At 41.9% G+C, this 16,833-nt stretch overlaps 1 protein-coding gene across 1 annotated transcript in view; it reads right to left on the reverse strand.

Moving 5' to 3' along the window:
* Positions 1–13,638, reverse strand: part of MBTPS2 (membrane bound transcription factor peptidase, site 2) — a 355,842-nt gene extending 342,204 nt beyond the window's left edge. Inside the window, exons 1-2 of the mRNA XM_086934551.1 lie at positions 13,446–13,638; positions 7,256–7,404 (exon numbers count right to left, since the gene is read on the reverse strand). Of these exons, the coding sequence (XP_086790677.1) occupies positions 7,256–7,404; positions 13,446–13,520 (224 nt within the window). The 5' untranslated portion in view covers positions 13,521–13,638. The remainder of the gene's footprint in view (positions 1–7,255; positions 7,405–13,445) is intronic.
* Positions 13,639–16,833: the final 3,195 nt, after the last annotated feature.

The raw sequence follows: 16,833 nt of genomic DNA on the forward strand, positions 1-16,833 counted from the left end.
TACCACCATTGAAGTCTTGTGCTTTTGTAAACTTGAAGTGTACTTGCCAGTGTAACCAGTTCATGTCATGCCGTGCTTATCCAATATTGCAAACTGCCCTTAAGACCCTTATTGTGGCGCTGTATGTGTGACAACGCACTATCTTTTGGCTTTTTAAAGAAAAATTTTGGAGTGCCATTTGACGCCGCAGACGCGCGCGGTTTGGTTCCTGGCGCACATAGCCATGGTTGCAGCGCACAGAGACCCTCCACTGCCGCACACAGAGGAAAAAAATTAGAGGGAACATTGGTTAGGTGTATTTTATTATTGGAGTGTTTTGTGCGTTTATAGGGGAATAGAGTTAGAAGTAAATGAAATCTAATTAAGTAATTATTAAATGTATTGTTGGGTATTGATAATTTATTGGGCATTAATTATGAATTGGTAATTAAATATTATTCATTATTTATTGATATTTTTAATTAATATATTAATAAGTGATTAATACTTGGAAATTAATGGTTAATAATTATTTTTTGATATACACATTATTTAATTGCTCAATATTTTTAATTGGCCATTACTTTGGCAATTACTTTTTAATAATTCATATGTTTTTGTTATGAAAACTATGTTACTGTTCAATATTTATTATTTGGTAATGAATATTTATTAATTATTATTTGTTGGCATTTATTATTAATTTATTGTTACTTAATTATTCATTGGTAATTATGTTTTTAATAATTATTTATTGGTATTAGTAAATAATTTAGAGTTATTTAATAATTAAATTATAAATATATATATATTTTTAATTATTTAGAAGTATGTTATTTTTAACGTCTATGATATCCAACACTATTCCTACTATTGCACTCTCTGGAGTTGGAATAGTAATTTTTACCCGTACGCTATCCAACTTTTCCCTACTGTTGCACTCTCTGGAGTTGGAATAGTAATTTTTACCCCTACGCTATCCAACACTTTACCTACTGTTGCACTCTTTGGAGTGGGAATAGTCATTTTTACCCCTACGCTATCCAACACTTTCCCTGCTGTTGCACTACCTGGAGTGGGAATAGTAATTTTAAGCCCTACGCTATCCAACATTTTCTTTACTGTTGTTTTTTCTGGAGATGGAATAGTAGTTTTATTCCCTCCGCTATTTAATAGTTTTTATATTATTTTAGCTAATGTAGTATAGAATTAATTTTAAAAATATTAAAAGTAAATTTAATTATTTTAATTTGTTATACATAATTATTTATTTTTATTTATGTTATTGTTTTATGTGTATAGATGTATTTGTAATGTATAATATTTTTTTAATTTATAGGTTATTAAAATAATTATTAAAACCGATTAAGTATATATATTATATGTGTTCAATTAATGTTTTAAATTATATATATTACTTATTATTTTAAACATTATAAAAATGTTAACTGTTTATTTAGTTTATTTTACATTTTTTTTAACTAAAAAAATATGATATTTTTAATAACTATATTTTTGACCGATATTTTTTCCCCGATATTTTTGTACTTACAATGTTTTAGATAGGATGTTGATATTCTTGACATTGATATTTTTGCTCAGATATTTTTGTAGGTCGATTTTTTGACCTTCGATATTTTGTCAGTGATCCGCAGTCCCTATTCCTCCGGAGTGTGGCTGGAATGGTGCTGTCAGCCCCAGCGGGCGCAGGCCACCCAGTCGTCTTCTGGCCGTCTGAGGCGGCGTACCCTATTATGACTCCCAGGACACAGCCACGACACTCCAGCCCCGAAGGATGGAACGTATCAGTCGCACTAGTAGGAGTGCCCAGGGCCTACTCATCGATGTGTCCTTTGTATGAGGCACGCACCCTCCACCAGACACCCAGCACACACACAGCCCTGCATGGCGGCGCAACCCCAGTCTGCCAGGTACCACGCTTGGGGCCCGATTTCCCCATGCGCCCCGCTCCGGTTCCCCAGTGCCTGCAGGAGTGCAGAAAAGGGCCGGACAGGACCCCAGTTCTATGGCCACCACATATGCAACCGCGGGCTGGCTCCACTCAGCTGCTCTCCGGGCCCCGCCGGGTGCAGTATCAGACTGTAGAACAGTGAAGGTTTTGGATCCTACGTCTGCCCAGCCCGGATCTCAACAATGGGGAAAACAGAACAGGGTGGCTGGACAGGATAATTATCAACAACACCTTTAAGCCACGTAGTCAAAGAAATACCACGCGACCTCTGGGAAAGAATCCCAAAACAAATTTATTTTCTACTGAGACTCGAATTCTTAAGGAATCTAAGGCATGAACGCAAACAAAACAACTGTTATGACAGTGAATAAGTGGTGGTAATATCTACAAATTTACAGAATTTACAAATATACAATACATACAAAAGTGAATGAGGCCACATTAGTGAACGAGACACACAAAAAACAATGCAAAATTCAGTGAACAAAATTAATTGCAATTATATACAGTGCAAAACTTTGAAGTATAAAGTAAATGTGAACCAGTCCTACAGACTGTGAAACCATGGGACAGGCGGGGAGGTGGAATGGAATGCCTGCCTGTCAGCCAAGCCTGTGGTTAATTTATTTAAAGCGGGTTGCACAACTAGGGTCCAACAGAATCGATGTAATTGTGTCCTAGTGGCACCCTTGGAGGTTTACCACAGGGTGGAGGTGTCGACGCGTTTCGAACCGGGGTTGTTTCAGGTTCTCTTCAGGACAGGGACTGGGGATAATGATTCTGCTCAATGGCGTAAGAGTGGTCGTAGTACCGGTAACACTCGACCAGGCAGGATTTCTGTGCTTCAACCAGCTGTTAGGCTGGAAATAGGGGTGCCCACGAAGCGGTGCACAAACGGTGCTCACATGTTCCAACGTCTGAGGGTGGGAACTGAAATCCCAGCCAAAGGAACACTATCTGTAATTTCTAGTCAGGTCCGTGTCAGCAAGGGGTTAATGGTTCGCGCTGACTTTCCGTTCGGAATCAATCCGGCGTTTTCGTGCAGAAACACAGCCTCGGAGCAGGCATTCCATTCCACCTCCCCGCCTGTCCCATGGTTTCACAGTCTGTAGGACTGGTTCACATTTACTTTATACTTCAAAGTTTTGCACTGTATATAATTGCAATTAATTTTGTATGTATTGTATATTTGTAAATTCTGTAAATTTGTAGATATTACCACCACTTATTCACTGTCATAACAGTTGTTTTGTTTGCGTTCATGCCTTAGATTCCTTAAAAATTCGAGTCTCAGTAGAAAATAAATTTGTTTTGGGATTCTTTCCCAGAGGTCGCGTGGTATTTCTTTGACTACGTGGCTTAAAGGTGTTGTTGATAATTATCCTGTCCAGCCACCCTGTTCTGTTTTCCCCAGGGTGCAGTATCAGGGCGCCGGAGGGCAGGGCACAGCCCCAGGCCCAGATCACCTTGTGCCTTCTCAACCCACCGGATGGCCTCACTGTGGCTGGTGTTCACCGCTCTGCTGCCCAGGTCTGCCAAGAATGCAGGAGGGTGCATGAGACGCTTGATAGGGCACACTGTGCCTGCAGACACCCAGACTCCACCAGCCCGGCCCCAGCTCGGGTCACAGCCTCCCCAGCAACAGCACTCTGCGGCGACACCTCACTTTGGGGCAGGGTCCACCGATCGGATCCTGACCTCTGCCAGGGTCACACCACGCACTGCGCGCCAGCAGTCAGGGGATCTGTCTTCCGATGGCGGCCCAGGCCGCATCCGCTCCTCTGTTGACCACCGCCTGTCTCGGAATCCAGCCCACTGTCTCGCTGTACCACGCTATACTGCTGCTCCGTTTGCTGCCATCAAACAGCGCATCAGGCACGGGCCGCTGGAGAAAGGATTTACAGAGGATTTCAGCAGATCATCAGCTTGGGCGACTGGAGCCTCGTATGGCTACGTCCGCCATGATGGCCATCCAAGCCACGCCCTCTAGAATTAGTTTTGGGTTGTTCTCTAAAAGTCAGCTTAGCATTTGCATCTTTATAGTTAGCTGTGAAACAAACTGCTATGTTTACCTTAGCACAGTGTTTGCTTACTACTTTTCATTAACGCCACTGAGATTAGACAAAGACCATGAATCAAAAAACACACCAAAATGTAATCAATCAAAATCTGTATTTAAGGATAAATCCATATTTTCTTTTAAATGTTGTGGTGTCACAATGACATTAGAAGGCTGTCAAGGTTCATGAACATACAATTTGTTCCAACGGCCCAAGTGATATGGTGAAAAAAAACGCAAAAAAATGAAAAATATGAACAAGACATATACAGTGCTGTACGAATTGTTGACACTGGTCATTCAAAGGACATCCATCCCTAAGCACATAAAGCTCTGCACAGCTTGGGATTTTAAATTTCCATTTAACGTGGGGCGGAGAGAATAGTGTCAGGATTATCGGAAGCACATCGACGTTTCGACCCAAAGATGTGCGTGACAGAGCGGGTCTTCCTCAGGACAAGGCGATACACGGGACAGACAGAATTAATGAAAGGATGTCTTCTGAGGTTGGTCAAACCGTGGGTTGGACTCAACGAAAGGTGTTTGATGGGAATAATTCACATCAAAAGGGACAGCATAGTTCTGTAGCTCTCCGGCGCTGCTCTGGATCTTTCCAGTTCCAGAGCAGCGCCGGAGAGCTGCAGAACTTTGCTGTCCCTTTGATGTGAATTATTGAGTCCAACCCACGGTGGGTCAAGCCCCCGAAGACCTCCTTTCATTAATTCTGGCTGTTCCTTGTATCGTCTTGTCCTGAGGAAGACCCGCCGTGCCCATTATTCAATCACGCACTTCTTTGGGTCGAAACATCGACGTGCTTGCGATATTCCTGACCCTACTTTATCTGCCCCAGGTGAAATGAAAATTTAAAATCCCAAGCTGTGCGGAGCTTTCAGGGATGTGGAATTCCTATAGCCCAACGCCCAGGACATATAGTTTGGGGTCAAGGGCAACAAGTTTTCATGTGTATTTTGTCCTTGGGACAAGTAGGCACACCCCTGCAGCGCAAACCCTTTAGCTGCCAGTTTGCAGTGCCATATTATGGATCAGGAAAGGGCACAGTCTGCAGTTAAGGTAATCTTTTTGTTCATATGTTTATGCTATTCAAACTTGTATTCATGGTTCATTAACCCCTTCCATGCTCATGACGAGCTCAGCTCGTCATGCAGCACAGTGCTCCTGTGCTCATGACGAGCTGAGCTTGTCATGACCACACCCAGTTCTAATATGGCCCAACACAGCAGAAGGTCAACTCAAGCAGCCAAGGTGTTAATTGAAAACCTTTATTATTAGGGTGAGCTTTCAAAGTGAATCTTGTAAGCACTAACTGCACTACTGACAGTGTTTTCAGTATAAAAACGTGCACACACGTTTTTAAGGTTTAGAAATATTAGACTATGTAAAATCCTCCCAGAATGCTCTCTGATTTGATGCAAATATTTGAAGAAGTTTGAAAGCAAGATTGATGATACATTGCTTTCAAAATAAAATGTTCATAAAAAAAATGAAAGCAGGAAAAAAAACATTTCGCTAAACTACTGTACAATCTCTGGTACCATTTCTTTGCAGCATCATTTAGTAACATGTTTTTGATGCATGCTAGTATTTCCCAAAAATATTCATAATGGAGAATCAGTCTAACCTGATCCAATAAGATTATGGGAAACAAAAATAAACAAGCATTGGCAAAGCCAGCAGGTCTGAAATTGGTGGGCAGCTTTTTAATTTTGTCAATGAGTGACTTGTTTTGGCATGGTTTTTGAAAACCTTTATTGGTGGGAGAGCTGCCGGGCCCTCATCATTATAACAAACATTGGCAAAAGCAAAAATTAATTTTGGTCTCAAAAAGCACACACTGCCATAGTAATTACTCGCACTGAACAAAATTACTTTGTGTGCCGATATGCTCCATCTGAAAAAGCAGAATGCTGTCACTGACAGTGAAGCCAGCCAATACAGAGAGAGAGTCAGAATTTTAATAAACGTGAAAGGTCATGGTCAACACCAGACCAAATTAGGGGCCCCATAATTAAAGAAAGTCTCAACAGGGCACCCATGGTTTATGTCCTTGCATTAAGTGCAGCTATATGGCTTTCGTGAATTCCCAAAAATTTACAGAAGTAGGTCAAGAAATAGTACTCCTTGAAAATATTTGTGAACAACGTTTTAACATAAGCAAATATGCATGTGTAGAATTGCTCATGTCAAAAACTAAGTGTTTGAAGTTCACAATTTACCTCCAACCATTTTTTTCACAACTCTGGAAGAAGGTTTACATCTGTCATTGTCAGAAGTAAATTTCCAACATTTGTCAGTATGGGAAAAGATTAGAGAGGAGTTGTTGAAAACCCTTAAAACATGCACGTTAGTAGGTTTACACAGACGCAAAAGGGCTTTCTAACACTGGAACGATTGCTTACAACTACCTTCAGCCCCAGTATGTAGATCTGCGGAAACGTGGCAACATAAGGGGACTGCAAGTATTCAAACACTACTATGGTAGGAGCCCTGGCATAATCAAGAGAGACTATATCAGAGCTCTTATATAATGCCATAATTTGTCGCTGCACTACATGGAAACAAAGGGACATGTGGATTTTGTTACAGGACAAGTAGATTTAAGAAGCAACCTGCCCCATGGACATGTAGATATTTTATTAAATTCTACACCCCTGAGCTTTATGTACCTAGGGATGGATGTCCTTTGAATGACCAGTGTCAACAATTCGTACAGCACTGTATGTATCGTGTTCACATTTAGCACTTTTTTGCACCATATCACTTGCGCTGTTGGAACAAATTTTATGTTCATGAACCTTGACAGCCTTCTAATGTCATCTCGACACCATAAAATTTAAAAGAAGATATGGATTTATCCTAAAGTACAGATTTTGATTGATTTAATTTGTGTGTTTTTTGGTTTGAGTATTGTCTTTGATTGGTTAGTATTCAGTAAACCAAGAATCAATTCTGCACCCAACAGTACAATGGCTGAATACACAGGGTAGGTCATCAGTGTGTCATGGGTGGGGAGCACAACATAAGATGCTAAAGAAATTTGCTAAAGAAAGTGCCAACATGTTTTCTCTTTCGCCTGATAGTAGATATAGCAGCTGTGTCTCTGCACTCTGTGATTTCTCATAATCTGAAATTTAAAAGCTACAAAATAGAGTTTTTTCATCTGAATAATATTTCTCCTACACAAGGGAATTTTATACATTTTAGAATGGAAAAAAGCAAAATCATACCATATATAAAGGAATCTGGGTTTCCACCGTCCCCATTTGTACAACAAGCGGTTAAAAATTGTGGTTTGCCACCGGACATGAAAAGGTGAGATGCTCAATCCATGGGACACCAACCAGTCTTCATAAGTGATCTTCAACGAGGTGGTGGACTACAAAAAACACAACAGAATAAAACAGGAAGATGCAATAAATACAAAAATAGCTGGTGCTTCCATAAACAGGCATAGATCATGTTCATATCCTTAAGAAAAGAGAAGGCAGAAACAAAGCATTAGTATACAATGTGACATGCAGGTTAAATATACCCGCAGAGAGATAGAACATGTAACTTTCTTTGCATTATTTAATGATTTTACCTGTGTGCTACATCTACTCTGATTTTGCCATTGTAGGTGCAACCGGTGTTTTAGAGTACTCTCCTGCCTAACTGATGGCTTGCATCTACGAGAGAAACAGCCACCAAAAGCAAGCACAAAGTGATAACGGTTTATTTAGGAAGACACAAGTGCTCACTTAGTAGTGCTGTACACAAATATCAATCTTACTAACTTGCTCCACTTATTCAATCACAGGGCTACCTCACTTACAGCCAACATGGCCATGAGTCTTCAACTACTTTATGTTCCTAAACCTACAGAAGCAGCAGCACCCTGATAATGGCAATATTTACTACGATAGTTGTTGGTGCTCGCCACGTCACAGCAATTCTATGAACAATCATAACACTCTATAACTGCAGATTTGGCATTTGATGACTGTTTTTTAACTATATTAATTTTAACTCCAAATTCAAATGAATGGTAATAAAAAAAAAAATTTAAGCACACAAAAACTTTGTTTCAGAATATTTATTTACGAATGAATAAATGTTTCCATGTAATGGTATGAATAAAACCACCACAAAAACACAAGAGAAGCGCACAAGCAGATTTAAAAAATGCTAAAGTTAATTTATCATACATAAGAAGCAGCAATCTAAAACATGAATTCAGATAGCTGATAAAAGCATGCTTCTGTCAACATCCCAAAATACGATTACATAAATTGAAAATGCAATTGACATGAAGAGAAGAATGCACATGGCTTTGCTCCGACAAGATGAACATTTTTTTTTTTATCTGGGACTTCTCTCATCAGGGGGGCATCTAGAAGCTTAAAGAAAGCAGTGTGAATATTGCACAGCTTTATCTAGCGATTATATAACCTGCAGTTAAGCTAGTTTTTAAGCACTCTCTGTTCTTGCAAGTAATACAAAAGAGTAATAGCTAGCAGTTTGATCATGCTTAATAGGAACCCTGGTCTCCCGTATCCAGTGGAAAACTTCGTACCCACAAAAGTAAATGGCTTTAAAAAAAAAAAATCACAATTTTAGAGAATGAAAATAATTGACAAATACAGAGCTTTGATAAATTAGGAAACAACTCTAGCTGAACTGCTTATTTTAGTTTTCATACACTTACTGAATCAGTAGTCTTAAAATCCAACTATGAACAACTAATCTCAAATCAGAGATGGAAAGCAGCTTTAAGGTGTATAACAAGGGTACATTTACCAAAAATGGAATAAAAGTGCATGCATAGAAGAGTAATAGAGCAAACAAATCTAAGCTGCTTGATTTTGAGTCGCCAATTGCTTTCAGGGGAGGGAGAAGATAATGACGTTTGGAGTATACGGACAGGCCCTCTAAAGAGAACCAGCAGACAAAAGCTCCATACATTTGCCTCTTTCAAACAAAAAAGGCAACCAATGCAGTGCCTACATTTTTCCCCATGCACTTTTCAAATAAAATGGTCTCATGGTTATTAATGGAACATATAACCATTGGGGAATAAGAATATAAGAGGCAATGCAACCATAACTTATGAAATATTTTAGACTCAAATGGAAGGGATTTTAGATCTGAGGTTGTATTTGTTTTACTAGTTTGCGATTTTTTATGGTTGTGTTGTATTTATCAACTTTTGTGGTCAATATATTAAGCTACAACATGTGCCACTTTGAGGGCAGTGTGGGACTAAATGTATGCTCTTATTTTCTCTTGTTCACTGGGGGGGGGGGGGGGGGGGGGGGAGTCTTCACTATGGTGGATCTCCTGGATAGTCACACAACTGTTTACAGTACTGAGGAAGTTGCTCTTAGCAGGGTGATACAGTTTGTTAAAGGAGAGGCGCTTAACTAAGGTAAACTACACGCACAGACTAATTTTGTTAGTACAACAAAATAAATGTGATTGAACATTTTATTATCAGTTTTCATATCTCTCTTACAATGAAGTAAAAGGAGGACAGCATTCCATTCAATTGAGATCAGAATACTGAACCATGAGAATTGAACACTAATATTAACAATACATTACTCCAGCAAAGTAACTGCAGAATGTGACTAGAGACCCCTGGGTCTTCCATAGCTCACAAATATTTACCTCAATTGCACTTAATAGATTTAAAACATTAGCAGCTCAGGACCACCGATTTCAGGAGACATTTAATAAAAGCATGTATAATAATTTTGTGTCCATTTTGAACCAGTTTAATAATCCCATTACTTCCCTTAACACCTTGGCTGCTAGGTGTTTTCCCCTCCTGTGCTGGAAAGTGTGACTTTGCTTCATTTCATGATGAGCTCAGCTCGTCATCAGCACAGCTCAACCGTGCATCATGACGAGCTGAGCTCGTCATCAGCATCGAAAGGGTTAAAGACACAGATTCTGCCTGTTGAGAGAGGGAAGGAGAATACCAACCCTGCAGGAGTAGAGTCAGTTAAGGAAAAGCAAGGTGCAGCATGCTCCATGTGTCTTTGGGGCTCCCAAGGGTGGGGAATGATGAGAGCGATCTGCAGTACTGGTGACTGTTGGACAGGCCTCGTGAAGGGGTCGCTCCCTCCCCGCATAATAAGGTCCGAACACCGGCTCTCCCGGTGTCCCCAGAAGAACCACCCCGGCAACCCACAGAAGCAACCCGCAACCCGTCCCCAACGGGACGCCTGCTCCCGAACACCCCGACATCGGCTGGCCCAGGCCTCCATCAGCAGCATTGCCCCGGCCCAGCCGCCATCTTGGACACTGCACCACGAGGCCGCGTGGCCTCAGCTCGACCCCAACCCCGGGCCTGGCCAGGCCCCGACATCGAGGCACCACCATCCACCCAGGAGGTGAAGAGACCACTTGGCAGGTCAATGGGAGAGAGGAGTGTCGATGGCTCACCCCCGCCAGGTGCCGATCGCCCCCGGTCTCCCCGGGCGCTGGCTCCACCCCCCTGCTGGGTGTCTGGACTCCCTCATCCCGGACCTCCCGACCTCCAAGCGCGAGGGTCCGGACATCAAAGGAGGCCAGACCTATAACTGGGGCAGCTCCAGAGCAGGAAGGCAGTTGTATCCTGGAGTCGAGAGACACCTTGAAGAACTCATCCCTGACGGACTGCTGGCGCTGCCGCAGCCCGGCCTTGTGAACCATCGCTCTTGCCTGCTGGCGCTGCCGCGGCCCTCTGCAACCTACACCTTCGTCGGGACCTGCTGGCGCTGCCGCTGCCCATCCTTGTGAACCATCGTTCTTGCCTGCTGGCGCTGCCGCGGCCCTCTGCAACCTACACCTTTGTTGGGACCTGCTGGCGCTGCCGCGGCCCATCCTTGTGAACCATCGCTCTTGCCTGCTGGCGCTGCCGCGGCCCTCTGCATCCTACACCTTCGTCGGGACCTGCTGGTGCTGCCGCGGCCCATCCTTGTGAACCATCGCTCTTGCCTGCTGGCGCTGCCGCGGCCCTCTGTACCGAGGCTTATCATCCTAGCCTGCTGGCGCTGCCGCGGCCCGACCTTCCAGGTCTCCGAGCTCGAGGATTGTGAGCTTCCTTCCTGCCACACCTGTACCAGACCGGTACCAAGACTGTCCCGCTACCCTTTTCCCTACAGAGACTAGAATTGAGAGGACCCTCGTGTCCCGACCTCACTGTATCGCTGATAACCTTGCTTCAAGAATCGTATATAAAGAGTGTTGACCTCAGCCTTGTGTGGTGTCCATCTGTGGGGGGGGAAGTTACTCGTCTGTACGATCGCTGGAGATGGCCCTCACCGGAGGCCTCTCCCCCTGTCCTCGGCCGACCCTTCGGGTCCCTGTCTAACAGTGACCCTGTAGTCTCTCCATGCTGTTTCCCCATGGGAACTGCAAATCTGTGACCATAACTGCAGCGGCACAGCCAGGCTGTGACTCTGTGTTGAATTCAGCCTGTGCATGGCCATGCTTGCTGAAGTTGGGATTGGATGATGTGATTTTTTTGATGTGTGGTTGCTTCTGCCAAAACCTTGCAATGGGTCTCTATATGGCTACAACTGCCTACTGTGGTAACTGCCCAGTGTTGGGATCGGCATGTACGTGGCTGTAACTGTTAATTGTTCCCAGCCCATGAAGGGCTACTTCTTCCAAAGTCATGACCAGCCAAAAGATGCTGCACCTGCCTGGTGTCCTCTGGCCTGGTTAGTTTTCCAGTAAGTACCTACCAATTTCACATAGGGCCATTACTGAGTCCCTGATCTCTAAGACACTCACAGTTGGTCTGTCTGAAACTGTATCAAGCCAGAACTGCCTCCTCAGCGTTTGATGGGTGCAGTGTTGTGTGTGGGCCTAGTGGAGGGAGCAGGAAGCCTTCAAGTACTGCCAGCTGGCACACAACCTTGCTAGTGAGATGGTGTGAGAACAATCGGGATCTGTGCAGTCAGTCAGTCCAGCAGGACTATCCCATATACTATAACTATATAGACGAAATGTTACATGTAATTGACATTATCAGATGAGTTTTCAGGTCTACTAAATGGTCTCTAAGGTTGTACTAAGCAGCGTAGCAATGTCTTCCGCCCGACGGTTCAAAATACAATTCTCATCAGATTAAAGTAACACAAGTGCTGGAAAGTAGTGGAAACCAGCAACCTTTTCTGGGCCCAGGTAAATATGCTGAATTAGTCCTGGTGTCATTTTGAGACACAATTTATCCGCTCCTGCACATTGTCTGAACTCCTTTCAGAGCAGCAACCTGAGGGCGGCAAGTGGGCTTTGTTTTTTACAATTCCAGCTGGGTCTAAAACTAAGGACTGAATTAAAGCGACTGCTAGGCTCAATGAATGGTGGGTGCTGCTGGGGTTCACCCACATTGAGACAGGAGGACCCAATTTCTTAAAATGGCACATTCCTATCAGATGGCTTCACCCAAACAACATCAACCTTTTTTTCTTGGAGTATCACCTGGGCGGGAAGCTATCTGGAACCTATTTCCTAGATGCCAATGCAAAGGAAGGAAACAAAGGCACACAGCTTATAACTTTACTAGGCTCAATGAAAGGTGGGTCCTGCTGGGGTTCACGCACAATGGGACAGGACCCAATTTCTTAAAATGGCACATTCCAATCAGATGGCTTCACCCAAGAGACATCAACCTTTTTTTCTTGGAGTCCGGGCGGGAAGCTATTTGGAACCTATTTCCTAGATGCCAATGCAAAGGAAGGAAACAAAGGCACACATCTTATAACTTTACAAATACTTCAGAGAAACTAGGACACGAAGTCTGGTTTTTGACCTTGTTCAGCACTCCTTGTAAGAAATGTGCATGATCTGTAAGAATGCAAGGTTTATCTGTGTGGATGAGTAAATACACTAATAACGATTGCAATAGCACCTGATAATTTATTTATGGCACAACATATCCCAGTGTAAGGAGTCAGAGTGCTTTGCATCATAAACAGAGACCCACTAAATCATACAAGTGTGAAAATATATATACAGGAAATGTTACATAACACGAGTGGTATAACGTGCAGGAATCACATGTCGTCAATTATTCAACCCTGTAGAATATTTTAAAATACCGCCTCTTTCTAACCAAATTGAAATAAGTAAACTAAAACAGATTTACTATCACATTTGACCTTGTTGACAAATTCTCTGAGCAGATTTTAAAAACAAATTTATATATTGACTATCTGCCTTTTCTTGTCAAGCTCTGCCCCTTTCCTTTCCCACACATTAAACCCCTAAGTGTGGGTTCCCAGAGTTCATTATGTCCAATTCCATCACTGAGTGGCACATAGTTTTCGGGTGCAGTCATGTGGTCAGTGTTTTCCGTGTGCCTATTGGCCCCTCCCTCCAACATATTATTACCCTGGAGAGACCAGCTAGCTGCAACCTCGTTTTCTCCTCCAAATTCCTTACCTTTAAAAGCGTGTCTGTCAAATAAATGACACACCAAACCCCCAGCACCATCACCGCAAGTGGGATCGGAATCATACCCTACAGGAGCAGCTTTTTTCCCTGGAAAAACGAGAACAGCAAGCTGGCGGAACCAATTTCTCCGGAACCTCGCCTGTCATAACCCCACTTTACCGCCGGATGGTTTTTCGAAAGGACCGACATTTGCAGCAGCCGGGAACGTTTCCGTACTGCGTCACACAAAGAAAAGTCCGGCCTCCTTCATCTGTAGTTACTAAATCGGCCATCTTGAAAGTTGACAGAGGTATTTAGGACTCGTAAAGGAGGGGAACCGCTAAAGAATACCTCGACGTGAACCTGATCTGTCGCAATATTTGTAGCTGTGTGAATTAAAATGTAATTGTACTTATTTGAGTTATATAAATTATATAAATATTTTTCAATAATTTCTACTTTCTGACTATGATCTCTTCTATGAATTAAAAGTCCTCATATGATGCATGTTTTGATGTTTCTAGGACCTAGCTTCATACTGCATTTCCTGTCTTTGTTCTTTCCGTGACTCCTCTTTATCGGTGATGAGCTTGTGCGTTTCCCCACCAAGCCGATGAAGAGCAGCGTCTTTGAGTGAGCATTTGCAGACAAAGTTAGACCTGGCCGAGTGCCATGTTGATGTCAGGCAAATCGGCAACGTGCTCTTTTTATTTGCATTCTCATAGCTGCCAAGGTTTCAGATTGCTACGAGTGACGTTTTCACAATTTCAGTGTAATTATGAGTGATATTTCAACAACTGACACTTTCTCGCTAGCAAAATCAAGCAGTAAAGACGAGAGAATCATATAAATGTCAGAAATTACACTCATTTGAGCATATATATAGCTGCTAATGTTCAGATTGCTTATGTGTGACATTTTCATAGTTTCAGTGGATTTACGAAAGACGTTTAACAACTAAATGCATGACAGTTAGAGCTACACTTTCTTGTGGCCAAAATCATGCAGTGAAGTCCATGAAAACAGACAAATTTCAGAAATCACACTGATTTGGGTAATAAGAAAGTCGCTCAGTAGCAGGTGCTTTTAAAGTTATAATTTAATTTTTAAATAACCAGCAGCCTCCACCCCAACCTCAGGTTCAAGTGCTTGTGATGTAATCTTCACAATAACATCAAGAAATGATAGTTGGTAAAAATATTTATTTGACATCAGATGAGGACAGCTTAACAACCACTCGACTCCCAGTACCGATCAACTCTGCCAACCGCCCATACTAGAATGCTCCTGACATAACAACCCAGAACTAAGAATACTTAACACATTCTAAATGATGCTTGACCTGTTCAGAGCCAAACACATAAACATAATGAATATAACACACCTCCCCCCTTCAAAAAAAAAACAAAAACTATATACAAAGTTTATTTATTTATATATTTACAAAGTAAATGAACAAATAAATAAGTAAATAAATAGTCCAGAAAATCAAAATCTCACAAAATCTTTCAATTTCCCCGGAACATTCCTAGCTCTAGTACTCCTTGGCACAAAATGTTGTTGATCCGGAACATACGTGTTCTCTAGAGGAACACCCGTCTGTTCAACATTTACATTTTCCTCAACAAGAGGAACAGAGGCATTTTGATTAAGTTCAGAACCATTACAATCATCAAAAAAATTGTGAAAATCTTCATCAACAACATTCCCTGAACACTTCGTACTCAGAAAAGATTTTCCCATTACAGGTTTGGCTTTATACATAGAAACACGTCTGAAATTCCAAATGTTCCCATCTTTAACTCTTACCGCTTTACTAAAAACCTCAATCACTTCAATAGGATCAGACCATTTCAACAATTTCCTGTTGTTAGACCCACCAAGCTTCACTCGTACCAAATCACCCACATGAACTCTCTGATTTTGCACACCATGCTTGAATCCATATTTATTCATTTTCTCTTGATATTTCTTGACACGTTCCCTAACTTGTGAAAAATCCAACTTGGAATCTTGCAATTTATTACACTTTAACCACCACAGCATAAGCTTGGATCCAGGTTTCCTACCTCTTAGCATTTCAAATGGAGAACACCCAGTTACAGAATTTGGTGAAATACGATAAGTAAGTAAGGTAGCCCTTAATGCTTTCCTCCAATCCATATTACTTTTCACAGCTAATTGTATAGATTCTTTGATAACTATTGAAGCGCTCAACTTGACCGTTTCCTTGTGGGTTATAATTAGAAACCCTTTTATGTACAACTCCAACCTCTTTCAAAAACAACTCAATTTCCTTGCTAGTAAATTGCGTTCCGTTATCAGAGATAAGTTCAGAAGGTAAACCTTCCCTAGAAAATACATTCTCAAGGAATTCAATTACTTGTGAAGAAGTGATTTTGTCCACAACCTTAATCTCAGGCCATTTCGAAAAATAATCTATCATCATTATTGCAAAAACCTCTCTAGATGAAGGTAGACATTAAAGGACCAATGATATCAATTCCAACCTTTTTCCAAGGCCCATCCACATACTCAATAGGGGTTATATCAACAGACAAAGGTTTGACAGATTTGTCACTCTTAGCACAAGGTTCACATTCTCTAATCCATCTATCACCATACTGTCTATACTAGGTCACCAATAAAATTCCCTCAACCGCCGTTTAGTACAAGACATACCCATATGTCCTTCATGTGCAATGCTCATCAATTTCTTCCTTATATCAAATGGAGGTACAATTTTGTCACCTCTAGTGACAATATTCTGTAAGATCATCAGTTCATCTTTGATTTTAAAAAACAAATTCAGTTCTCCACTCAATTTCCTCTCTTCCGGCCAACCCTCTTGTAAATATCCAACCAATTTGCTGCTCAACACATCATCTTTAACCATGGCTTTATCCCAATCTTCCTCTGAAACAACTCCAGAACCACCAACAACACAAACATCCTCCATTGTATAAGCTACATCTACAGTTTCCTTCCTAATATCCTCCGAATCCAAAGATGGCAAAGATAGCTGAGACATACAATCTGCATGCACATTCAAACGGCCAGGAATATATTCAACTGTACATGGAAATTCTTGCAACTTAGCCCCTAATCTTGCCAAACGTGCTGTCAAAGTCCTTCCACCACCAGCAGCTAGCATATTAATAAGTGGTTTGTGATCTGTTCTTAAACAGAATTTTGTGCCCCAAAGAAATTGTCTAAAATGCTGTGCAGCCCAGGCGCAAGCTAATAACTCCCTCTCAATAGTGGAGTAACTGCACTCCGCACCACGTAAAGACCTCGATGCATAAGATACAATATGTTCAGTTCCATTACTTTTTTGCATTAAGACTGCACCCAGACCTGTACCACTCGCATCCACAGCTACAATACATTCTTCTCC

Source organism: Lissotriton vulgaris, chromosome 8 (assembly GCF_964263255.1).
Source record: "Lissotriton vulgaris chromosome 8, aLisVul1.2, whole genome shotgun sequence".
In the NCBI taxonomy this organism is placed as follows: Eukaryota; Metazoa; Chordata; class Amphibia; order Caudata; family Salamandridae; genus Lissotriton; species Lissotriton vulgaris.